Here is a 27,539-nt window from a genome sequence, read left to right on the forward strand (position 1 = left end):
TTTTTTTTTTTTTTTTTGAGTGAGGGGGGGGGGAGAGAGAGAGAGAGAATTTTTAATATTTATTTTTTAGTTCTTGGCGGACACAACATCTTTGTTGGTATGTGGTGCTGAGGATCGAACCTGGGCCATACGCATGCCAGGCGAGCGCGCTACCGCTTGAGCCACATCCCTAGCCCCATGAATTGCCCTTCTTTAACAAATCAGCCCTTATGATCCTCCTGCAGTTTCAAGTCCAGCGTTCAATTTTGTCACATTGTTATTAATTTATGCCTCATCTTTTGTTCCAGAAAAGATTTAAGGTAGCTTGTCACTTCAGCAAGAAATTATTACAAGCCACTGGAGGCTACAAGCTGGATGTCTCAGAACCTTGTGATTTCAAAAAAGTCCTTAATTTAAGAAACCAGGTCAGTGAATTTCTTGATAGTCTTTCTACTACCTAGTCCCTTGACAACATCAAAAAATAACAATTCAGGCACATAATGAATTCTCAACTTCTTAGATATAGTTGACAAAACTGTTAGTTATGGATATGAACACAGAAAAAAATCATAATGTTGTTAATTTTTCCATCCGATAATCAAAAATCACATCATGCAGTGAAAAAGACAAAATTCACTACACAAACTCTCCTGGAAATTGGGCACCAACCTTGTCTTGTAATTTGATTTCACTAGTAAACACACACACACACACACACACACACACACAAGTGCCCCAGCTTTTCAAATTTTAAAACAGACTTCTCAGATTCCTCTGGCAGATGTTTATGCCTTAGTGATTAGCCGGTACTAGTTAATTAGGCAGAACTCTTCTTGTTAAATGCCAGGTCATGCTCTCAGTCGGGCAGACTATTTAGCTTACAGATACTCAGGGTCTACGGTTTCTTATCCTGAGAGAAGAGTCACAGGATGTTATGATACATTTTTCCGCTATGGAAAGCGGGTGGTGGAGCTCTCGGTGACTCAGTAAGAAAACACTTGAAGAACTCCAACCAGGTGCCTTCCAGAAATAACTCCTGGAAGGTTGCGTTTGAAGTACTTATTCATCAGACAAGCATATCTTCTTCAGCCACTCTAGTAACATTTGCTAGAATCTCTATGTTCAAGGCACTATGGGAAACATAAAATGAACAAAACAAGTTCCTAGCCCTCAAGATATTTGAAGCCTACTTTGATAGACACAAAAAGCCACTGGGGCTGGGGTGTTGGTGCATGCCTATAATCCCAGCAGCTGGGGAGGCTGAAGCAGGAGGATAGCAAGTTCAAAGCCAGTCTTAGCAATTTAGCAAGGCCCTAGGCAACTGAGCAAGATGCTGTCTCAAAAAAATAAAAAGAGGCTGGGAATGTGACCCGCTGCTTAAGCACCCCTGGGTTCAATCCCTAGTACCCACCCCATTAAAAAAAGCCACTGGAGAACAATACAGAAGATTATTATTTAGGCAATTAAATATGCTAATTAAATACACTGGTTTCTAAATATCTGGGGAGGGAACAGTCACTTCAGACTGGAGGGAGTAGATGAAGAACACTTGACCTGAGCATTGAAGGAGGTGCTTTTGTGTTTTCTCTTTCACACTGATTTGTTTGTTTTCTTTGCTACCTTTTACATACAGGAATTCTAAATTTAAAACCATCTGTAAATAAATCAACTACTTCTTCAACTCAGTCCCAAACTTTGCCACTCAAATAACACCAATAATGGCCTATTTTCTGTTGCTGTGTTAACAAATTGCCACAAATTTACGGGCTTAAAACACATTGTGCAGTAGTAGCACCAGTACTGGAGGAAGAAGTGGAGAGACATGCTTCTCCATCAAAGCAGCTGGAAAATGGTCCTAAAGGTTAAGTGAAGCTGAAAAAATACACAGATGCAGCCTCCCACACTCTCCAGATAAGTAGTGATAGTAAGAATTCCAGAAAGACCTTTTTAAGACTAAAACCTTCACAAGAAAAAAAAAATAAAACTTCCAGAAATCTTTTAACCTGAATAAAAGAAAAAAAAACTGATTTCTTGGTACTATAACCATCACTAGCCAATCAATTTGGAAAAAATGATTCCTTATTTGGTAGCCACTATGTTAAAGATATGTCCAGCTGCATCATCAACAGTGAAGATGAAAAAGGTGAAGGAAAAATAAAAACAGGTCAAACAAGAAAAGGCTAATGGATACAATTTAAATGGTGGCTTTTTGCAAAACAAAAGCAGAAAGGCAACCAAGAGTACACCTTCCTGAGCTCTCCACAATGAGGATGCCTTGTGAGAAAAACAAAGCTGCCAAAATGGGCTGGGGGTATATAGCTCAGTTGGTAGTGTGCTTGCCTCACATGCACAAGCCCCCCGGTTAGATCCCCATTGATCCCAGCACCACACACACAAGAAAAAGTTGTCAAAGACTAATAAGGTCTCCTTCCCTCTGAATTCATACTTGGTTTCTTTCCTCTTTTATTAGGAAGGCCACTGACTTTATTGGCTGTTATTGCCAAAAAAAGGAGCCAAATGGCATCAAGCAGACCAGAGGAAAAGGTGGGGAAGGGGCCAGGAATCCAATCAGAAAAGCTAGTTAAAGGTTTCCATGGATGGAACTGGCAGGGGAAAGAGAAAGGGAGTTGCATGCAAGAGCAAAAATTCAATGGTGAGGGGAGAGAATTCTCAAAGACCCTCAAGTGCAACAACAGCAATCTTTTCCTTTGTAGAGGACAAAGAGCCTCCACTTGGATACAAACTCTGGAGACTTGATAATAGGACTGGGGATTGAGGGCTCCCCAGAGAACATCACACCATTCTCAAAGGCACCCAAACCAGTCCTGGGACTACTTGGCATTGGCACCACATGTGTCCTTCAGCCATTCCTGGAAGATGATTTCATCTTTCTTTAGCACCAGAAACTGACCAAGGACAACATACGCTTTATCAAAGCCCCTTTCCTCCAACTTCTTGCCCGGGACTTCACCAATCCCAGGCAGGCTTCTCACTGGCTTTTCCCCCATAGGCTCTGCCACAAAGTCTTCATGCTTTAGGGAGGTTGTCATCTTGACTGAGCTTAATGCTCTCATTCTCCACTTGGTATCTTGACCAACAAATTGTGAGATCCAGTGGAGGCGAGAGGCAAAGTCTTGGTTTATTCTTCCAATCTAAGTCTATCATGGAATGATATTCAAAAAGATTTTCACAATCTTCAGCCTGAGACTGTGTATAAAGAACAAAATAATTCATTAAGGGGCTGGGGTTGTGGCTCAGTGATGGACCCCTTGCCTTACTACGTTCTATCCTCAACACCACATAAAAATAAATAAATAAAGGTATTGTGTCTATCTACAACTAATTTTTTTTTAAAAAAAAGAGCAAATAATTCATAAAAAGTACAGAATTTCAGAATGGAGACTTGCATCTTTGCCTTGGTGAACATGCCTTTAGTTATTGGACTTAGGCCTTAAGACTAGTTTCAGTTTTCTGTGCCTTTAGACTAGGATCTGTTTCATTTGAAAGGAATTTATGGCAATTGTCTAGACAGTTTTCCCATGGAAGTTTCTGAAATTTATTCTAAAGTGGGAAGAAATGTTTTCTCTAAATATGAGAATCAGATAGATCAGGACATGATTGTTGCCTCAGCAATCTTTGTGGGCCTGTCTATAAATGACTTGTTCACTGCATCATAGGAGTATCATTGCAGAGCCCAAGGGAGTCATGATGACATCCCTTACTCTTTCCATTGCTACCTCCAATGCACACTAAGCAAATCCAAAGGAACTTAAATGGATTCACCACCACAGACCTCTGTGTGTCTAAAACTATGCACTATCATTTAAATTTTGATCCTGACTCTGTTGCTAGGGTTGCAAGAGTTTATGAATCCATGCAATAGTTGTCATGTGGTTTTGATAAGCTTTACAGAGCTGAAAAACTTTCAAAACGGGGTTGGTATTCAGGACCAATCACATGGTAGAAGACAGAGTGGAAGCTAGCAAATGTGCTAGGTGGTTGTTTTTTGTTCAGGATAGTTCTGATGACCATTATCTTTTAAGCTCAAGTTTTCATTTCTATAGTAAAACACTTCACACTAGAATTGAACACTCGAATTGTAGGTTTTGCTTTTATGAACAACCAGATGTGAAAGGACAATTAGTTGATCTAATTAAACATTCAACCAGAGACTCTGAAAATGGAGCTTTATTGTTATTCAAAGTCTCAGTTTCCTGGATCTGCAATTTACTCTGATAGACCAATCCAATATCACAATTCATGTAAGTTTATTCATTGCAGTACATGTGTCATTTGTTTTATGTCAGCTTACCAGAATATACTTATTTTAAAAACTTTCTGTGACAAACAAAACAAAGGATTATTTACAGGAGTAGCAATGCTGAGGGATTATGAGAACCCTACATCTTGCACTTTCAGATAAAGAAAAAGGGATTGAAATACAATTTATAACCTTTCATTGTTACAAAAATCTTTGCTGGGGCTGGGGATGTGGCTCAAGCGGTAGCGCGCTCGCCTGGCATGAGTGCGGCCCAGGTTCAATCCTCAGCACCACATACTAACAAAGATGTTGTGTCCGCCGAGAACTAAAAAATAAATATTAAAAAAAAAATTCTCTCTCTCTCTCTCGCCTCTCTCACTCTCTCTTTAAAAAAAAAAATCTTTGCTGCCCAAACTGTTTCAGTTGTATTTGTAGAAGATCCCCTATGATTTTATGCATTGAAAGCACATATCAATTTGAGTCAAATGTATGAAAGATGATATATCATGAGCTATGTAATGCTTTAAATAATCAATAAAAAAAACGTTAAAAAAAAGAAAGCACATATCATGTGGATTCAACCAGAAATAAAGTTGAATGAATGAAAAATTTAGAATAAAAGTTGTCTCTTTAAACAATCCATTTTAAAAGATAGTGTTGAAGAAACATACCTATGTAATAAAATACAGAATTTACACATACTAAAAATTATTTTAATCTTATACTTTATAAAAATTTAGAATTATGAATTAACATAATTTGGGGTAATAAAACAGATCTGCAACATATCTTAGAACACCCTTTTCTAAATTATTTTAAGGTTGTGCTAATATTTTGGTTGTGAAAAGCTGAATTGTTTTTTGTACTGGGGATTTAACTCAGGGCAATTTACCACTGAGCAACACTTCCAGACCTTTTTGTTTTTAATTTTGATACACAGTCTCACTAAGTTGCTTAGGACCTTGATAAATTGCTGAGGCTGGCCTTGAACTTGCGATCCTCCTGCCTCATCCTCCAGAGCCACTGGGATTGCAGGCATGTTCCACCATGCCTGGCTTGGTTTGTTTATTTTTTTAAATGGCCTTACATTTTAAAAATCTTTTTTAAAAAGTATGTTACCAATTTGGAAACTGTTGCCATTTCTTTTATTAAACTCTGATACAAATTGGTATAACATAAAGACAACAAGAGCTATGATTTGAAGTATTAGATGTTCTTAGGTTCCTATGATAGTATTTTTGGTGTATACTTTAGAAAACTTTTATCAATCTCATTTGCTTAGCATTATATTAGGTAGAACTTGATTGTACAACTAAATTCATAAACAGATTGGATTCTCTTGCAACATTAAAATTTATACAGAGTTTAAATAGATTTGGATAAAAATAAAACATTGTTTAAAAAGAAAAAACATTGTTTTGGAGTTTAATTCATATATTTTAATGTAGTTATTATTACATGTGCTGGATTTCACCCTTGTCTCCAATGAAAGACTCTAGTTGAAAAATAGTGGGAAATGTGGAAAATATTAAAACCATATTTTATTGCATACCATATATATTTACATTAAAAAGAGTCTTGTCTGTTTCTTTTAAATTTAGCTGTCTTAAGTAATTTAAAATCACTAATCACTTTTTCTCTGAATCAGTAGTCATGGGGGGTATAGCGACTATCCCCAAAATTTTTTAGTTATTTTTAGGTGCAGAGTGCATTCATCATTGCACATGACTGTAATGTAGTGTTTTGAAATGGCCTTGTTCAGAAATGTTTTCAGTTACACAACTTTAAAAATGTGTCCTTCTCAGATGGAACATGTAACTCGAAATGTTTCTTCCTACTTTGTCATTTATAAGTTTTCCTATCCTATCCTTACCCCACATTTAAACACAGAAATAAAGGGTTTAGTCAAACTTAATGTCTTCATCATTCAAACATAACTGTATCCCCACATGCCCCCCCTTATTTATTTATTTATTTAGAAGTGGTTGGACACAATACCTTTATTTTGTTTATTTTTTATGTGGTGCTGAGGATGGAACCCAGGGCCTCACACATGCTAGACAAGAGCTCTACCACTGAGCCACAATCCCAGTCCCTATTTTGTGTGTGTGTGCGTGTGTGTGTGTGTGTGTGTGTGTGTGTGTGTGTGAGTGTGTGTATGTGTGTGGTGCTAGGGATCTAACTTAGGGCCTTGCACATAAATAGTAGTCAAGTGCTCTCCCACTGATCCACATTACCACCCCTTTTTATTTTTTATTTTGAGACAGGGTCTCACTAAATTGCCAAGGCTGGCCTCAAACTTTTGAGATACTTCTGCTTAAGCTTCCTGAGTCCCTAGGATTACTGGCTTGTGCCACCATGCCCAGTCCTTGTTTGTTTGGTTTCAGTTTTGGTTTTGGTTTTGTGTACTAGGAATTCAACCCAGTGGTACTAAGTCTCCAGCCCTTTTTTATTTTTTATTTTGAGACAGGGTCTCACTAAGTTGTGTAGGGCCTTGCTAAGTTGCTAAGGCTGGCCTTGAAGTTGGAATCCTCCTGCCTCAGCTTTCTGGGCCCCTGGGATTACAGGAGTGCATTACTGTAGCCACTTTCCCTGTGTTTTTTTAAGGTCAGAAGTAAAATACTACCAAGAGAAGGTATAGATGCTAAAGATGTAGGTCAGTGGTATAGACCTTGAGGGCCTTTGTTTGATCCCCAGCACTGCAAAAAGAAAAAGGTATTATGGTATTTTTAATTAAAGGGAAAAGATATTTGATTTTAGTGAAATGTTGATTGCACCATTACAAAATTTTCACCTAATAAGATGGAATTCGGAGCCAGTTGTGTTGATACTCACCTGTAATCCCAGGGACTAAGGAGGCTGAGGCAGGATGCTTCCCAATTCTAGGCCAGCATCACCAATTTAGCAAGACCCTATCTCAAAATAAATAAGGGCTGGTGCTGTACCTCAGTGGTAGAACACCTCTGGGTTCAATTCCCAGTACCACACCAAAAACTAATAATAATAATTATTATTATTTGGCAAATTATCTATTTGTAAACAATTAAAATATACATCTAGGATGAATAAAAAGTCTCTGTGCGTCTATATTAGATGGCAGTATTGTAAGAGAGCCACTGTATGTTAAAAAGTGTTAAAATGGCTTCTCCATGTTTCTAGAAGCACTTACATATATTACCTATGAGACCATGATGCACCCAGGTCTTTGGACTGTGTCATGTGGACATAGCTTGTTCCCTGTGTTTTCTTGGTGCTACCATGTGTTTAAGATCTAGCTATTTAGTGTTGTGATTATTCTGATTTTTCATCTGTTTTAAATTTGTACTTTTTGGATAGCAAATATTAATACCCTTCTATTTCAGACAGCCAATTTTTGATGCACTTTTGTGTATGCATAATACAAAATACTCTAAAGAAAAATGGTACAGTTATGTAGTTGTTAGGTTCTGGTAGTGTATCAATACAAATAAAAATATTTGCCAAGAAATTAATTAAATTTACATACAGAAAGAAAGGGGTATTGCAATGTTTTTTGTTTTTGTGTGAAGAGAACTATTTGGTATAAGTCACATATTATGTGAAAGATATATTACTATAAGACACTAAAACAGCCAGGCGTGGTGGTACACGCCTGTTATCCCAGCAACTCAGGAGGCTAAGGCAGAAGGATTATGAGTTCAAAACCAGTCTCAGCAGATTAGCAAGGTACTTAGCAACTCAGCAACACCCTGTTCCCAAAAAGGGCTGGGGATATGGCTCAGTGGTTAAGCACCCTGGGTTCAATCCCCTGTACAAAAAAAAAAAAGACACTAAAACACTCTGGTTAAGAATGAAAAGAAAAAAAGAGCTATAACTTCATTCTGTAGTTTGGTCTAAATATCTTTTGATTATATTTTTGGATTCTATTGAATGGTAATTTAGCTGACATATGGGCACAACCTGTACCTGATTTTTAAATACGTGCCTCTAAAAATCTAAGCTCAAGGCAAAAGGTGAAATGAAACAGGAAAGCTGTATCCATTTGCTATAATAAGTGGTTCAGGATTGTTTTATATCAAATGTTTCATTATAAAACATGATAGAGGCTAGAGCTATTGTCAGCTTTGCTAGGACACTATTATGCATTTTTACAAATAATAAAAGCTATTGAAAGTACTTTAAAAAGCTCTCAGGAAACCTGTTCTCATTCTAACTGCACAATAACCTGAAATTTAGGTCAAAATATTTATCACAGAAGCCGAGCATGGTGGCCTACGCCTATAATTCTAGCTATTCAGGAGGCTGAGGCAGGAGGATTGCAATTCAAGGCCAGCCTGGACAATTTAATGTAATCCTGTCTCACAATAAAAATGTAAAAGGGCTAGTGATGTAGCTCAGTGCTGTGGGCCTTAGGTTTAATCCCCAGTACTGCAAATATATATTGCATATCTATGTTCTCACTTTCCTCTCAATTTTTTTTTTTTTGTGATGCTTGGGATCTAACTCAGGGCCTTGTACATAGACAATAGGCAAGCACTCTACCATTGATCCACATTCCCAGCTCTTTTTATTTTTTATTTTGAGACATGGTCTCACTAAATTGCTGAGGCTAGACTCAAACTTGGGATTTGGGTATATATACTGCATATATATTTATGCAATTGTACACATATAACAGGAAATTATCATAGAACTAAAAAGTCTTAAAGGGAAGCTACAAGGGCAATCATTGTTCTTGAAGAACAGTATATACCATATAGGAAATAAGATATAAAGTATAATTGAACCAGGCATGGTGGAGCACATCTGTAATGCCAGTGGCCCAGGAGGCTAAAGCCGGAGGATCATGAGTTCAAAGCAGCCTCAGCAACTAAGTGAGGCCCTAAGCAACTTGGTGAGAACGTGTCTCAAAATAAAATATAAAAAGGGCTGGGGATGTGGCTCAGTGGTTAAGTCCCCATCCCTGGGTTCAATCCCAGGTACCAAAAAGAAAAAAGAAAAAACATATAATTTCTGAGCCAGTACTATTGAAACAGGATGAAATTACTAAAATTTTAGTTTATGTGCAATGTCTCTGTTTATGGTACAAGTCTAAATGTTTTCTTTAAAATATTGCCCTCAGAAATGTCAGTTGCAATTATTGTATATTTCACACTGTACATAAGAGATACTGCTTTACAAATAATTCAAAATGTATTTTTTCATTTAAATTTTAGTGCTTTTTCATCAAATATACATTCTTAATTTGAAAATGAAATCATACTACCAGCAATAGACCATTATGTTGATACTCTAAAGAAACAATCGCCACTTCCATAAATCACTTTAAATTTCTAAAATAAAGTATGGCACACAATTTAGCTTCTTTAATAGTCATTTTAATTCCACAGAGAAGTTTTTTATAAATATCCTTTTTTGTATGTGCTTCTAGGTATCAAACTCAACCTGGTACATGCTAAGCAAGTGCTCTACCACTGAGCTACATCCCCTGCTCTAAAGATCCTTTATATTAATCAGTTAGAACATGGGAAAATATGTAGTTGTTTGTATCTGAAAAGTGTTCCAAACTCTAAGTCTAGATATAATAAAAAATTCTTGTAGATGGAATGGAGATATAGCTCAGTGGTAGATATTGCCTAATACCATGCTTGAGGCCCTGGATTCCACCCCAGCATTACAAAAAAGAAAAAAAGGAAAAAAAAACCCACTGCTATAGAATTTTGTAATATGTATACATATTGGATTAAAGAAAATTTATAGTCATGTTGGTGTGTTATGAAGTTAATACTTACGTGACTTTTCTGCATATTTCAAATGATATGTGTACCACTGTACTTAAAATGAATGAATTATCCGAGTACATAGATTTGAATGTGTGTTTTGGTTTGTAAAACTATATAATTTCTTGTATATTTCCAGAAATTAATTTTATAAGGTTTTATGTATCTACTTCTAAATATAGTATATAGTCAGGTGCAGTGGTGCACGTCTGTAATCCCAGCAGCTCGAGAGTTTGAGACAGGAGAATTACAAGTTCAAGACCAGCCTCAAACTGGAAGCACTGGCATACACCTATAAATCCCAGCAGCTTGGGAGGCTGAGACAGGAGGATGGTGAGTTCAAAGCCAGCCTCAGCAATGGCGAGGCACTAAGCAACTCAGTGAGACCCTGTCTCTAAATAAAATACAAAATAGGGCTGAGGATGTGGCTCAGTGGTCGAGTGCCCTTGAGTTCAATTCCCAGTACCCCCCCCCCAAAAAAAAAGACCAGCCTCAGCAATTTAGCAAGACCCTAAGTAATTTAGTGAGACCTTGTCTCAAAATAAAAAAGGGGGATGGCTGGGGATGTAACTCAGTAGTTAAGCATCCCTAGGTTCAATCCCCAGTACCCCCCAAAAAATGTATTAAACAAACATAACATAAAATCCATCATCTTCGCCATTTTAAGTGAACAGTTCAGTAGTGTTAAGTAATCTCACTTGTTGTGCAAGAGATCTTCATCTTGCAATACAGAAACTATACCCATTGAAAAATAATTCCAGCCAGTTGCAATGGGGCATCCCTGTAATCCAAGATACTTGGGAAGCTGAGGCAGGAGAATAAGAAGTTCAAAATCAGCCTGGACAAGTACCTAGACTAGAGACCCTGTCTCAAAACAAAAATTTTAAGTGGACTGGGGATATAGCCAATATAGCCAGTGGTCACACACTTGCCTAGCAAGTAAGTGTAAGGCCCTGAACTCAATTCCCAGTACTGCAAAGAGGGAGGGAGGGAGGGAGGGAGGGAGGGAGAGAGAGAGAGAGAGAGAGAGAGTGAGAGAGAGAGAGAGAGAGAGAGAAAATGACTCCCCATCTCCCCCACCCCGGTAACCACCTTCTACTTTGTTTCTTGAATTTGACTACTTTAGATACCCCTATATGAGTGGAATAATACAGTGTTTATAATTTTGTGACTTACAAGCCTAGTCCCTTTTAAGAGCTCAGCTGATGAGGTCAGATTCACTCAGGATTATTTCAGTATTTTTTTTTTTCAGTGCTAGGGATTGAACCCAGGGGTGCTGTACAACTGAGCTATATTCCCACTCCTTTTTATTTTTTATTTTGAGACAGGGTCTATACTAAGTTGCTAAGACTTGTCTGGAGCTTGTGATCTCCTGCTTCAGCTTTCTGAGTTCCTGGGATTACGGGAGTAAGCCACAACACCTAGCTTCTTTCTTTCTACTTTCTTTACTTTTCTTATTTTTTAGCACTGATACTTGAACCCAGGGGCACTTTGCCATTAAACTACATCCCCAGTTCATTTTTAAAGATATTTCGTTTTGAGACAAGATCTTGCTAAATTGATACAGCTAGCCTCAAATTTGTAATCCTCTTTCTTCAGCCTCTTGAGTAGCTGGGATTACAGGTATGGACCACCGCAACAATCTTTATTTCTATTATTATTTAGTTTTACAAGTCACCTGATGTGAGGCCTTAATTAGTTCTGCATGATCCCTTCCCAGCAGTGCCTAGATTAGAGTTTGACTAAGTAACTGGAACAAAGTACTTGTACACCAGTGTGGGTGGGATATTGAGAGCCATTGTAGAATTCTGCCTACCCACAAATGGCAATGAGGAAGAGTGCTAAGTGGTTGGGGGAGGCTGTCAGACAGTTTCACACACTGAATTCAACTTTTGCATACAGTATTAGCCCTTTCAATTTGTAGAATTCCAGGCAATAGAGCATTGAAAAAGAGTGAAACAGTCTGATACCATAATGTTTAAGGTAATTAAGTTCTTGCCTTAGAGTAACTGCAGGATTTGGAAGAGGAAAGCAAAAGCAAGAAAAGTAAATTAACTGAGACTAAAAAGCCATTGATAATTTCATCCCCTGCCCTATGTAGTGAGCAGAGTAGAGATATCAGTGATAGGGACTCCCATGGGGAGCTGGACCGTAAGAAAGCATAAATGGAAAGGAAAAACCAACCAGGCTTCCTATTGCATGCTGAAAATAGGTGAAAGGGTGTAGCACAGAGCTGTAAGAACACATGTGGGATATCAAAATAGCTCTGGAATTCATCCTCCACCTCCATTGCCAATGCCACTCCCCTCAGAGTAGCTTAGGCAATTACAACAGCTCTCTAACTAGTATCTGGGGCTCTAGACCTAGCTAACTGTAATGTTCTGTACTTGACCTTAGAAAATCTAAAATACAAGTCAGAATTAAGTCAATACCCTGCTTAATATCTGTTGATGATTGTGCATCATCTACTTTCATGTACAAGGCCCTCCATATGTCAGCTCTGTTTACTAATCCAGCCAAAGTGATATTGCTGTGTCAGTCTCCTACACTTAGACCCACAAGGGACACATTGAGAACTGATGGAACTTTCTATGAGTGACAATTTTCACCCCATAGATGAGGGATGGAGAAAAATTGATTTTTTTTCCATTCCATACAGGAGAGAGACCCTGCCCCTTTGGAAAAGGAGAGAGAAACGCCTCAGAAATGGGATTGGGGGCTGGGGATGTGGCTCAAGCAGTAGTGCGCTCGCCTGGCATGTATGCGGCCCGGGTTCGATCCTCAGCACCACATACAAACAAAGATGTTGTGTCCGCCGAGAACTAAAAAATAAATATTAAAAAATTCTCTCTCGGGGCTGGGGATGTAGCTCAAGCGGTAGCGCGCCCGCCTGGCATGTGTGTGGCCCAGGTTCGATCCTCAACACCACATACAAACAAAGATATTGTGTCCGCCGAGAACTAAAAAATAAATATTAAAAAAAAATTCTCTCTCTCTCTAAAAAAAAAAAAAAAAAAAAAGAAGAAAGAAAGAAATGGGATTGGCAGGATCCTTTTTCTTACCCAAAGTTTTTGTAATGTAAACAGGGCCTTATGTCTCCAAATTTTATAGCCTGCGGTCATCTCCAAAGTCATCCCCTTTGAAGTGTGAATACCTAGGGAAATAGTGCTCCATCTTCCTGGTAGCCAGGGACTTAGTCCTGACTGTAGCCATTTGGATCTCTTGGGAAGATAAGAGATGTTTTGTTATCCTTTTCAATCAATAGACAAATAGCCATGGATATCATCCTCATGGTATATAAAAAGTAAAATATGTCTAGGGGAAGTGGAAGCAAACATTATATCATATACATTCCTGTATTTCAGGCTTTTTTCGGGGAGAATAAGAAATCCAGGCAAGGTTTCTTTCTCACATCCAGGATTCTTCTATCTTCTTATCTCATTCAACATGCTCTCTTAGGACTTTTCCACCCACCCTTAACTGCTACTTGGATCCTAAGAACTTCAAATATGCCACTACCTGCTATATCTGCAAGTACTACAGACACCTCAAATACCACATGTTCAAAATGGAACTCTTCACTTCTGCCCCCAGACTCTTGTAGTCTCTACATGAATTGATAGCAGTATGGTCTGTGTCACACTTGTGGCTGCCCTCAAATTTGAACAGTCTTTCTATAGAATTTCCACATTATGAACCCCTGCCTCTCCAGTGTTGAGTCAGAGCTATTTTGCCAGTCTCCCTTGTAGCTGACAGTCATGTGACTTAGATTTCTCCGATCAGAAACACCTGCACAAGACTCTGATTCAGAACTGAGCTATATGAGGAAATATGTTCTATGTGGACTTTACTTTCTTTCTCTATCTTTTTTCCTGTCAGGGAATTTCCAGTGTTTTCAAGGTTGACTTCTCACAGCTACAGTGGTCAAGTTTCCTCTTATGCTCTGGGCGAGGGACCTGTATAATTTGGCTACTTCTACCACAGTTTGGGGCATTGTTTCTGGAAGTTTGACCTCTGATCTGGTTCTTCAGCTCTCCCAGCAATTACAAGATTCCCCCAATATTCTTTTAAAAAATACCTTTTCTGCTTAGTTTTCTTTTCTTTTTTTAAGAGAGAGTGAGAGAGGGAGAGGGAAAGGGAGAGAGAGAGAGAGAGAGAGAGAGAGAGAGAGAGAGAATTTTTAATATTTATTTTTTAGTTCTCGGCGGACACAACATCTTTGTTGGTATGTGGTGCTGAGGATCGAACCTGGGCCGCACGCATGCCAGGCAAGCGCGCTACTGCTTAAGCCACATCCCCAGCCCCTGATCCTGATAATTTTTTATCTACACTATGGCAACATCCTCCTAATTAGTCTCCTAGTCTACAGTCTTGTTCCTCTTTCAATCTTAAGATTTCACACTAATAGAGGGATCTATATAACACACAAGGCCTGACTGTCATACATTTGCTTTAGATCCCAGTCCTCCCCCCTTCCTATTTTGGAATGTTTGCTATTACAAGATGGAACCACTTGCAATGTGTTGCTGCACATGCATGTACACACACACACACACACACACACACACCTACACACACCTTTTATCTCTTGGCTCTGTGCCTTTGTGTTGTTCCCTTAGCCTAAAATGACCTTTCTTCCTTTCTTTACTTGGAGACATTCCTCCTTACTTCCATAATACCTGTACATACATCCATCATTGTACTTATAAGGAGGTACTGTAATTGCCTATTTATGTGTCTGCCTCTCCAGGCTAGATTGTGAGCTCTCTGAGAGGCAGATAAGTTTGAATTCATGTATATCTCTCTCCTCAATGCCTTCCTTAGTGCCTGGCATTTAGTATGCATAAAATAAATGTTTGATAACTTATTAATACATTGATTGACTTAATTCAAACATCATCACATCTCGATGATAGTTTCTTTACAATTCCCTACCTTCCAATTTTCTGGGCCTGCCTCTCCATTTTTTTTTCCAGTTCTGGGGATTGAATGCAGGGGTACACTACCACTGAGCTACATCCCCAGCCCTTTATATATATTTTTTATTTTGGAAAAGGATCTTACTAAGTTGCTGAGGCTGTCCTTGAACTTCTGATCCTCCTGCCTCAGAATCCCAAATGGCTGGGATTATAGGCATATGTCACTGCACCCAACTTGGACCTCATAAAGCAGCTTGTGTTTACTTCCTATACATACTTGGTACATTCCCTTTAAAAAATGATGTAATATTCACATAACACAAAATTAATCTTTTTTTTCTCTGCAATACTGGAGATGGAACCCTGTCTCTAAATAAAATACAAAAAAAGGGGTGGGGATGTGGCTCCATGGTTAAGTGCCCCTGAGTTCAATCCCCAGTACCCCCAGAAAAATCTATTCAATAATTGATGTTCATTTGGGTCAGTTTTATCTTTTGGCTATTGTGAATAGTGGTGCTCTAAACATCTGTGTACAAGTTTTGAGTTGAATACTTGTTTTCAATTATTTTGGGTAGAAACCTAAGAATGGAGCTGCTGAATCACATAGAAATTCTATTTTTAAAAAACTTTTTGAGGAATTGCCAAATTGTTTTCTAGGGTGGCTGCATCATTTTACACTGCTACCAGCAATACATGAGGGTTATAATTTCTCCACATCCTCACAGCACATCTTTACCTCACCCTGGCAGTTGTGAAGTTGATTTATATTTCTCTAATGACCAGTGATGTTTGGGTTTGTTCTTTTGAGTTAGGGTCTCAATACGGTGCGCAGGCTGGCCTTGAATCCTGGGCTTAAGCAATGCTCCTACCTCAGTTTCTCTAGTCTCACAGGTATGTGCCATCATGTCTGGCTCATTAAATTATTTTCATGTGCTTTTTGGCCATTTGTATGGAAAAATGTCTAATTAAATCCTTTGCCAATTTATTTTAGTAGATATTTAATTTTCTTAGTACAGTTTCAGATTTGCATAATTGAACCAGTATTACACAGAGTTCAATATATCCACACCTATCCTCTCTACTCCCCATAAACAGTTTCTCCTACAATTAACAATTTACAATAGTGTGGTACATTTCTTAATTAATAAATTAAGAAATATACCACACTATTTATTAATTTCTTAATTAATAAATCTTAATAAATCAATACTAATACATTATTAATAGTTTACATTAGGGTTCATTTTTTTGTATTGCACATTTTATAGACTTTGCAAATGTTCAATGACACCTATCCACCATTACAGTATTATAAAGAATAGTTCAAATGCCCTAAAAATCCCCTGTGCTCCATCTATTCAGCCTTTCCTCCTACCCTCCAAAACCTCTAGCAACCACTGAACATTTTACTTTCCCCACAGATTAACTTTACTCTTACAACAGTTTTATATTTATATACAGGAAGAGTGATTAAGATAGTATAGAAAGTCCCCATATACTCCATATTCAGTTTCCATAATTATTAACGTGTGTGTGTGTGTGTGTGTGTGTGTGTGTGTATTTAAGTAACCTTAAAGTCCACCAGTAGGAAGTTGATTGAATAAACTCTGGTGCAGCTATCAGTGTAAGACTATGCAATTACAAAACCAATGCGCAGCTCTCTATGTAGACTGACTTTAAAAGATTTCCAGGATATTCTCAAAAGTAGGGAAAGCAAGGTGCAAAACAGTGCACATATAATCCTACAACTTATGTTTTCTTAAAAAAAAAGGGGGGGGCTGGTGTTGTGGCTCAGTGGTAGAGGGCTCACCTAGTGCATGTGAGGCCCTGGGTTCCATCCTCAGCGCCACATAAAAATAAATAAATAAAATAAAGGTATTGTGTCCAACTACAACTAAAAAATATTTTTAAAAAAGGAAACATATATACGTATGTATATGTATATATATATATTCATATATATATATTCATATATATATATATATATATATATATAAAATGATAAATGTATATATCATCATCTCTGGAGTTATATTTGTATATCCTCATATAGTCTTATGAAACTGATAACTATAGTTGGCCCTAAGGAGGGGAAGTGAACTGAAGGTAGAAAAGGAAGGGAAATTTACTCTTTACTATATACCTTCATGTAGATTTTAATTACTTTTTGTAGTACTAGGGATCAAACCCAGGACCTTGTGTGTGCTAAGCAAGCTCTGTATTATTGCACTACAACTTCAGCCCTAGATTTTTTTAATCTTTTTTTATATGCTATATCATATATCATTTTTATATCATAAATTGTGTATAAAAATTAAATACTGTGCCAGATGTGGTAGTGCAAACCTGTAATCCCAGCAACTCTGGAGGCTGAGGCAGGAGGATGGCAAGTTTCAAGCCAGCCTCAGCAATTCAGTGAGACCCTGTCTCAAAATAAAGACAAAAAGAGCTCGGGGTGTAGCTCAGTGGTAGAGCATCCTTGAGTTCAATACCCAGTACCAGCTTTCCAACTAGGGCCTGGCAGAATGGCTCCCGCAAAGAAGGGTGGCGAGAAGAAGGGCCGTTCTGCCATCAATGAGATAGTGACCCGGGAATACACCATCAACATTCACAAGCGCATCCATGGAGTGGGCTCCAAGAAGCGTGCTCCTCGGGCACTCAAAGAGATCCGGAAATTTGCCAGGAAGGAGATGGGAACTCCAGATGAGCGCATTGATACCAGGCTCAACAAAGCTGTCTGGGCCAAAGGAATAAGGAATGTCCCATATCGTATTCGTGTGCAATTATCCAGAAAACATAATGAGGATGAAGATTCACCAAACAAGCTCTATACTTTGGTAACTATGTCCCCATTACCACGTTCAAAAATCTACAGACAGTCAATGTGGATGAGAACTAACTGCTGATAGTTAAATAAAGTCATAAAACTGTAAAAAAAAAATACCCAGTACCACCAAAAAAAAATTAGATACTGTATGTAAAGTAATGTTGAAAGGGGATGAGATGCCGTTTTCCCAAAATGAATCTGAAGTATATCACAGAATCTATCAAACTTTCTAACTTCTATCTGCTCCCAATGCCTGACATAGGGTTGAATAGCACTTCCACAAGTAACTTGCAAAACACTTCTTTAGATGGAGGTTTGGGCAAAAATTGAAGACCTTGGGAGCACAAGGGGGCTTTTTCACTTCTTTCCTGAAAGCAGAGCAGGGAGACACAGCAGTGGTGAATGCAGGCTATCAGAGAAAACAGTTTGACCTTTTGGAACATGACTTAAGACAGGGTTTTAGCTACAGAGAGAGCACATTTCATAAAGGCCAAAGAATGTGTTTACTTGAAGATATTCCAATCTGATCGTGTGGATTTTAAACAGAAAGCATGTTTAAGTGAAACTAAAAGTGGTTACAAATGATCACATTAAGAATGTCGTCAAAGAAAGAATGACAAACAGAAGAGGTGCTGGCACTTTCACAAGACAGGAAAAGAGGTCAGAACTAAGATTAGAGCCTTCAAGTCTTTAATTCCTTTACACACATCTGAACCTGTTTTTCCTACTGTTCACTTTTCTCAGAGTCCTATCCACTACACCCTCTGGAATCCTTATTCTTTGAGAGGCCAACTCCACTAATCCTAGCATTCTTTGTGGACCTTTCCCTCCCTGCTCCTATCTGAACAGCACTGGGGCTCTAGCCTGGGCTCCTGCTTCTCCACAGCCCCTTTTTTTCTTTTTTTTAGAAAGAGAGAGAGAGATAATTTTTTAATATTTATTTTTTAGTTTTCAGTGGACACAACATCTTTATTTTATTTTTATGTGGTGCTGAAGATCGAACCCAGCGCCCCATGAATGCCAGGAGAGTGAGTTACTGTTTGAGCCACATCCTCACCCTCTCCACAGCCCTTTCTTGAAGGAGACTGCTGCTTCTCTCACCCTCTGCCTACCACAGAGAGAAGGGGATGGGAGGGGACGAGGGAAGCTGTCTCCTGTCTCCCAATTGCCAAATCCACCACTCCTAAGTAAAAGTAAATAAATAAATAGAAATAAAAAATAAAAATAAAAATAAAATCTATTCCTTTGAGACTTATGACATTTAGCTTTACAACCTTATCCACAACCCTAAAACTAGCACCCCAGCCTCCTTACTCAGTACGAATATTGTGTATGCATGTGAAACTGGGGATGGAACCCAGGTGCACTTTGCTATATCCTCCATCCCTTTTATTTCTTATTTTGAAACAGGGTCTTGCTAATATGCTGAGGCTGGCCTCAAACTTGTGATCCTCTTGCTTTGGTGTCCTGAGTTGCTGGGATTATAGGTATGCACCACAACACCTGGCTCAATAAGAATTTTTGAATCAAGCTTTCAGTTTTCCTCTCTACCTACCCCATGTTCTGTCATCAGCAAGAAGATTCAAGAAATAATCTGGGTGACAAACTGATTCCCTGACCATCCAATTTCTTGACTTTCTCAATTGCTTTGAAGAAAGTTTCCAAATTCCTTCCATTAACAGATGATTCTTCAAATATAGGCACCTATTTCATTTCCTGACAAGTTTTCTGTTTTGTGTTGCTAAAACAGAATACATGAGACTGGATTTTAAAAGAACAGAAATTTATTTCTCAGAGTTCTGAAGCCTGGTAAGTCTAAGATCAAAGTGCCAGCAGGTTCAGTTGTCTAGTGAGGGCTACATCCTGCTGAGGGGAAGAACACTGTCCTCACATGGCACAAGGTGAAAGAGCTAAGAAGTCAAATGCTGCAGGAAACCCCTTTTATAAGGGCCTAAATGCCATTCAGAAGGGAGGGCCCCCTCATGGCCTATATAAAGTCCTCATCTACACTATTGCTGCTGTACCATTATTTGACCCATCAGTGAATATATTTGGAGCATTCATGATAGGTGTTTTTCTTCTCATTTTTGGAAAAATTACAGGATGCAATGACCAAAAAGACAATAAAGGATTAGATGGTAAGTGGTTATCAAATGAAACATTAGATTTGCACATGATTATTGCCCAAGTATTCAACTCATTAGCTAATTCATCAATTTGATTCATAGTATATGGAGTAATAATTTTATTGGGAGAAATTCCTAATACTCCCTTTGCTGTTTTTATTCCTTTGAGTATTAATTGTCCTACAGCCTCAGGATACCTAGTAAGAATAGTGTTAGGAGACTAAGATAAATGTATCCATAATAATGGACCTTCTTGCCAAAATACTCCTGTAGGAATATTTTTTGTTGGTAGTACAATAAATAATAAAGGCAAACTTATATCAATTCTATCCAAATGCATATTTTCCATATATGTTTCAATGATTTTTAATGCCTTTCTTGCTTCAGGCGTTAACATTCAGGGTGAATTTGGATCTGATGGACCTTTTAGGATATCAAATAAAGGTCCTAATTCTCCTGTTGGAATACCTAGATAAGGCCTTATCCAATTTATGTCTCCTAATAACTTTTGAAAGTCATTAAGTGATTTGAGTTGATCTACTTGTATTTGAATTTTTGGTGGACGGACCATGGTTGAGGATAATAGAACTCCTAAATAATTAATTGGAAAATTTAATTGTACTTTATCTATTGCTATCTCTAGATTATAATTTTTTAATAAATTTGTAAGTGTGGCATAACATTCTAACAATGTGTTTTTAGCTTTGTGTGCTAATAATACATCATCCATATAGTGAAATATTTGTAGTTCAGGATTTTGATTTCTAAGTGGCTGTATTACTTTGTTAACATAAATTTGACACATATTTGGGCTGTTAGCCATCCCTTGAGGGAGTACATTCCATTCATATCTCTGATCAGGACCTTCATGATTTAGTGCAGGGATAGTAAATGCAAAACGTGGACTATCCTCAGGATGAATTGGAATTGAAAAAAACAATCTTTAATATCTATAACTAAAACATACCAAGTTTTTGGCAAAGCAGACAATTGAGGAATCCCCGATTGAGCAGGTCCCATAATGACCATTTCATTATTAATGGCTCTTAAGTCTTGCAATAATCTCCATTTACCAGATTTCTTTTTGATGACAAAAATGGGAGTATTATGGGGAGATACAGAAGGTTGTATATGTCCTTCTGCTAATTGTTGTTTGACCAGATCATGGGCTACTTGTATCTTTTCTTTAGTCAAGGGCCACTGAGGAACCCATACTGGTCTTTCTGATTTCCATGTAATTTTTATTGTCTCAGTGGCCCTTTGTGAAAATCCAACCCATGTCTGTCTGTTCCTTGATCTATTTGTATTGGTGCTGCTATACCTTGTTCTTGTTTTTCTAATCTTTTTCCTTTCCTAAAACCTTGTCTAGCCATAATAGTGGGTGCATTTTGATTGATGTTATTTGTTAATGTCAAACCTAATTGATCTAAGACATCTCGTCCCCATAAATTTACGGGAAGATGATCCAATACATATGGCTGTATAGTTCCTTCACATCCCTCAGGATCCTTCCAATCTAATACCATTGCGCTTCTATCGGGATTAGTTGCCACTCCTAGGCCTCGAAGCGTTTGAGTGGCTTGTTGTAATGGCCAATGTTTTGGCCATTCTTGACGAGAGATGATGCTAAGGTCTGCACCTGTATCCAGTAGCCCATTAAATTCATGTCCTTGAATATTTAGTTTTAGCATGGGGCGAGAATCTAAATTTAAAGAAAGCATAGCCCAATCTACACCTGTGGAGCCTAATCCCTTGGAACCTCTTTCTACAGCATGACTGGAAAATTTATCATGTAGGCTTGGTATTATTAGTAACTGTGCTATTCTATCTCCTGGTGAAATTACTGATATACCCTTTGGAGAACTGGCTATAATTTTTATTTCACCTTCATAATCGGGATCAATTACCCCAGGACTTATCAAAAGTCCTTTTAGAGTAGAAGAGCTGCGTCCCAATAATAAGCCTACTGTTCCTTTGGGAAGAGGTCCTTTTACCCCTGTGGGAATGATTTGAACTCCCATCTCTGGAGTTAGTACTGATCTGGCGGAGGCACAGATGTCCAACCCTGCGCTCCCTCTGGTTTGTCTGATGAGGGATCTGATGGACAATGTGTCCTGGGCACTACCCTAATGGGGTTGCTGGGTTCCTCCAGTGCTCCGTATATTTGTGGTTTGGGGCCCCGGAGCATTGGGGCCCCCTGTCCAATTTTTGGCAACGGAGCCCGATGCCTTTGTCCACGATATTGTGGATAAACACCTTGTCCTTGTTCATTTTTTGATAATGGAGTACCCTCTATGGTGGTTTGAGAACGGCATTCATTAGCCCAATGTAATGGAGTACCCTCTATGGTGGTTTGAGAATGGCATTCATTAGCCCAATGTCTCCCTCTACGGCATCGTGGGCAAATACCCGGTATTCTACTCCTTTGATACCTAGTTTTGTTAAACCCTCCTCCTATGGGGCAATTCCTTTTAAAATGTCCTGTTTGTTGACAATTGTAACATGTTCTTGGCCTGGTATATAAAGCCTGTTTTACTGCAGCTGCCACAATTTGCCCTTGTTCATTAATGTCTCTGGCATCTAAAGCCTGTTTTACTGCAGCTGCCATGACTTGCTCTTGTTCATTAATGTCTCTACATAATTTAATATATGTGTTTAAATCTTCCTGTTTCCATGGTCTAATGATATCTCTGCACCAACGATTCGCTTGGTCATAAGCCAGTTGTTTTATTAATGGCATTGCTTGTTCTGTATTCCCAAAAATTCTGGTAGCTGTTTGAATAAGCCTATCTACAAATTCAGCGTAAGGTTCATTAGCTCCTTGTATTATCTTAGATAATTGACCTTGTAAACCTCCATGTCCTTGTAAAATCTTCCATGCCTTAACTGCATCTACAGCAATTTGTGAGTATACGCCAGGATCATATGCAATTTGTTGCTGCGGATCCTCATAAGGTCCCTTTCCTAACAACATATCTAGATTTCTCTGAGAATAACCAGCTGCTGCATTTCGCCTAGCCGTCTCCTTGCAAAATTCCTCATTGGCAACCTTCCATAACAGGTATTGACCTCCATTTAGCACAGCTTTACACATATTAGCCCAATCTGCTGGCGTCATGTTCAAGTTGTTAATGGATTCGACCAAGCTTACAGTGAAGGGTGCTTGAGGACCATAGGTTGTTACAGCCTCTTTTAGCTCCTTCACTGTTTTGAAATTTAAACCCTGGTAAATTCGCTGCCCTCCTACCTCAAATACAGGGCATATTTGAGATCCTGTCTCAGGATCCCAACTATCAACTGCGGGGGTTGGGAGTCTCCTAGCATATGGAGGTGGTGCTGTTGATTGGACACTTATGTCCTGTGGTGATAGAATGCTTTTAGTAGCAGTCTCCTGTAGAGGTGGTGCTGATGGTTGGACACTTACGCTCTCTGATAGAAAGGTGTTATTAGCAGTCTCCTGTTGTAACTTTTCCCCTGGTGGCTTTTTCTGCTCTAAACTTCCTTCCTCTGTCTCACTAGCTTGAAAGACCTTCTCTTTTACTTGAATCTTTTCCTCTTTCTGACTAACTTGAGAGACCTTCTCTTTTACTTGAATCAATATGTCTTCTCCTTCCTCTACCTTTGTCTGAATTGAAGGCTTTGGACTAAGCAAACTAGATACGAGTGTCCACAATGGCAATGTGCCAGTTGGCAGAGTCCCTGGGTTGTTCTTTTCTATTCTTTTTAAATCTTCACCATGATGGTCCCATTGTGATATATCTAACAACTCCTCCTTAAAAAGCCATGGGCTACATTGTTGTATTGTATCAACGTATGCCCTGACTGTTCTTGATTTTACTGAGATGCCTCCTTCCTCTAACAATTTACTTAACAGTCTTTCGGTTTGTTTTTTACTAATTGCTGATTCCGTATTTCTGCTATAATACAACCCAACAAGATGACGCCAAACAAAACCAAGACAGAATGCAATAAAAATGGAACCACACAAAATCATTATATCAGCCTTTCTATCCTCCTGACATGTGCATCCGTCCTTTCTCCCTATCTGTTCCTCAGACACAAATAGTTTTTCCTCAGATGTGAGTGGTTTTTCTTCCATCTCACTCATCTCCAGGGACAGGCAACTTAAAACAAAAATGAAGCAAAACAAAAGAGGAAACTTAGAATGGCTATCCATCCTCTCGCCCTGCCCTCAGGGGCGAGCAGTTTACTTACCCTCAGTCGCTCCCCGTGCGTGCGAGCCACCAAATGCCGCAGTCTGGCTGGGCACAATTCAGGAGCCACTTGTCAAAACAAACTAACTTTATTTTTAGAACTACAAACGCCAAACAAAACAGCTCCTCAGGGAAAACCCCTCAGAGCCCAACTGCCACCACCGGCTTCCCACAAGCCTCTCACCCCCACACACCCTCACCACCTCCCACAATCCTCCTGTTCTTGAGGCCGATTGGCTGGGTCGCGTGGGTGGAGCCAAAGAAGTCCCCCAATGAGTAGCTCTGTGGAGGAGCCAATCAGCTAGATGTTGCTGGGGCCGCTGTGAGCCAATCATCAGCTGGCAGTCTGAAGGGCAGGGAAACAGCCCAATGAACATCACCGCAGAGGAGCCAATCAGCTAGATGTTGCTGGGGCCGCTGTGAGCCAATCATCAGCCGGCAGCTGGAAGTTTGCTGGCAGCTGGAAGTTTGCTGGGGCCCCTTTGGCTGTGGCTCTCAACAATCTACTATCCCATTGGCCAACATCTGAATTCTGTGTGTTTGTTTTACAGTGCTGGGGATCAAATCCAGGGCTTCACACATGTTAGGCAAGCAATCTACCACTGAACCACACCCCCAGACCGCATTACCTGAACTTCAGAGGAGATATCTCCAAACCACAGCAGCTTCTTATGTGTTTTATATTCCAGCTATAAGAAATAATTTATAGTTCTCTGAAACCAGTGCTTATTTATTCTTCCAGGCACTTTGCCCGTCCTCATATCTTTGTTTGCAATGCCAGTTCCATTCCCACTAACTATATCCATTAAGCAGTCACAAAAACGACTCATTTCATAATCTAGCCTTGCACTCTTATTTTGCCTTAACTCCAGAAACTTTGTTTTCCATTCCATTTAAGCCCCTACTCTCACACCCTGGGCTTCTTCATTGCCCAGAAAAACCCAACCTCTGGAATCTTAAATCCTAGTCTCACAAAAAGGCAAAGCTACTTCTACTTCTGGGCAAGATTGAGTAATTTACCCTACCTACTAAAACAGCAAAGAAAAAGGATGAACTATATGAAACAATGGGCTTTGGATATTAGACATCTGGAAGCATATGATAATGATCACACAAAGTTGAAAAACAAACAAGATGATTCTAATGATGATCCCAGCATACTCGCCTAGAGAGAATTGTTAGGCCACAGTGTAGAAAGGAGGAACTCAGGCAGAACTCAGCAATCTCTCTTAGTTGAGAAGATAAAGTTGGGAGTCTAGGGAGAACAAGGTAACTAAAGTTCTGTACAGTACAGAGTACTGGAGAAAAGCAAGTTGCACAGAGAGAAAGCTCTAGAAATTTGCAAGGGATGTTCATCATGTTTTCCACTGATAATAGGTCAGTGCATGCACATAAAGAAACTGCCTAGAACTAGGGGTGTGGCTCAGAGTTTAGCATGGAGGAAGTGCTGGGTTTCATCCCCAGCACTGAAAAAAAAAAAGATAAAAATAAAACTGTTTCAAAGTAACTTACCAACTTTCCAGGACAAAGTTTAATTTACAGTAAGTATTTTTGTTTTGTTTTGTTTTTGCAATACAGGTGATCAAATCCTGGGACTCATACATGCTAGGAAGTGCTCTATCACTAACCTACATCCCTACTAAGTTGCCAAGGTTGGCCTTGAATTTGTGATCCTCTTGCCTCAGCCCTCTGAGCAGCTGGGATTACAGGTGTGTCCACTAAACCCAGCTGCATATTTTTTTTTTAAATAAGAACAGAAATAGTGACACAGAGTATTTTTTTAAAGAGAGAGGGAGAGAATTTTAATATTTATTTCTTAGTATTTGGTGGTCACAACATCTTTGTTTGTATGTGGTGCTAAGGATCGAACCCGGGCCACATGCATGCCAGGCGAGCGCGCTACTGCTACCGCTTGAGCCACATCCCCAGCCCGCAGCTGCATATTTACAGTAGTAAAAACATTTACCACTCAATAATGTAAAATTAACAATCTCTGGCATTCAAAAAATAACAAGCAGATAAAGAAGCAGGAAAATATGATCTACAATGAGGAGAAAAATCAATCAATAGAAAATACAGGTGATATAGTTAAAACACAGGAAATAGTGAAACAGTTATTATATAACTATATTCTATATGTTCAAGTAAGTAGAGGAAATTTGAACATATTAAGTACAGACACATTTTCTTTTTTTAAAAAAATCAAAGTTCTAGAGAAAAAAGGCAATGCCTATATTTATAAAAATACAGTAAATTGAACTGGGTGTGGTGGCATATGCCTGTAATCACAGTGATTTGGGAGGTTGAGGCAGGAGAATTGCTAGTTTGAGACAAGCCTCAGCCTAAGCAACTTAATGAGACCCTGTCTCAAAATTTTTAAAAAAGGGCTGGGATTATAGCACTCCTAGCTTCAATTTCCAGAACCAAACAAAGAAAGAAGAAAAAGAAAACTCACTCCCTCTTCTCTCTCTCTCTCTCTCTCTCTCTCTCACTCTCTCTCTCTCTCTCTCAATTGGATTAACAGCAGATTAGATACTACAGAAAAAATGATTAATAAACTTGAAAGTATACTCAACTGAAAAAAAGAACAGATCATCAATGAGCTGCAGGGAAACCCTAAGCTCTATACATGTAATTGGAGTCCCTGAAGAAGGGGAATGAATAGAAAAAATAATGGCCAAACTTTTCCCAAATCTAATGAATACTATAAACAGAGATCCAAGAATCATAATAAATACCAAGCATAAGAAACATAAAAAGAACTATACCATGAAGAGCAAGCTAGCCAGGGGTGATAGTTCAGGCCTGTAATTTCAGCTACTCAAGAGGTTGAGGCAGGAGGATTGCAAGTTCAAGGCCAGCCTGGGCAACATAGCATGACCCCATCTCAAAACCAGAGTGCTTGCTTCAGCAGCACATATACTAAAACTGGAACAATACAGAGAAAATTAGCATGGCCCCTGTGCAAGGATGACATACAAATTCATGAAGCATTCCATAGTTTTTAAAAGGCCTGGGAATGTGGCTCAGTGGTTAAGCGCCCCTGGGTTCAATCCCTGGTACCAAATAAATAAACAAACAAAAACATATAAAGCCAGAAAAGGGATGGTGTGTAGCTGGGTGGTAGAGTGCATACCTGGGTTCAATCTTCAGTATCAAAAAATGTGTTAAGGGGCTGAGGTTGTAGCTCAGTGGCTGAGCACTTGCCTAGCATGAGTGAGGTGCTGGATTTGATCCTCAGCACCACATAAAGATAAACAAAATAAAGGTATCATGTTCATCTACAACTGAAAGTTTTTTTTAAAAAATGTGTTAAATGAATTCATCAAAGTTGTAGGGTACAAAATCAATATATAATAACTTTTGTTATTATATATGTACCAGCATTGAAAATTCAAAAAGTAAATTGGGCTGGGGATGTGGCTCAAGCAGTAGTGCGCTCGCCTGGCGTGCG

General features: G+C 38.9%; 1 protein-coding gene and 1 pseudogene across 2 annotated transcripts; one reads left to right on the top strand and one right to left on the bottom strand.

Annotated features, from left to right (window-relative positions):
* Positions 1–874: 874 nt before the first annotated feature.
* Positions 875–3,033, bottom strand: LOC308639440 (barrier-to-autointegration factor-like; the record flags this gene model as incomplete). The annotated part of the gene is given in 4 exon segments (XM_081277689.1): positions 875–889; positions 2,724–2,783; positions 2,787–2,810; positions 2,814–3,033. Coding segments are annotated over 4 exon segments (315 nt in total). The 5' UTR covers positions 3,030–3,033.
* A 14,410-nt stretch (positions 3,034–17,443) lies between these two features.
* On the top strand, positions 17,444–17,817 carry LOC308639049 (large ribosomal subunit protein eL31-like; annotated as a pseudogene). The gene has a single exon. The product of its transcript is annotated as a large ribosomal subunit protein eL31-like (transcript).
* The last annotated feature ends 9,722 nt before the right edge of the window (positions 17,818–27,539 follow it).

Source organism: Spermophilus citellus (genome assembly GCF_964194105.1).
Source record: "Spermophilus citellus genome assembly, chromosome: X".
Lineage (NCBI taxonomy): Eukaryota > Metazoa > Chordata > Mammalia > Rodentia > Sciuridae > Spermophilus > Spermophilus citellus.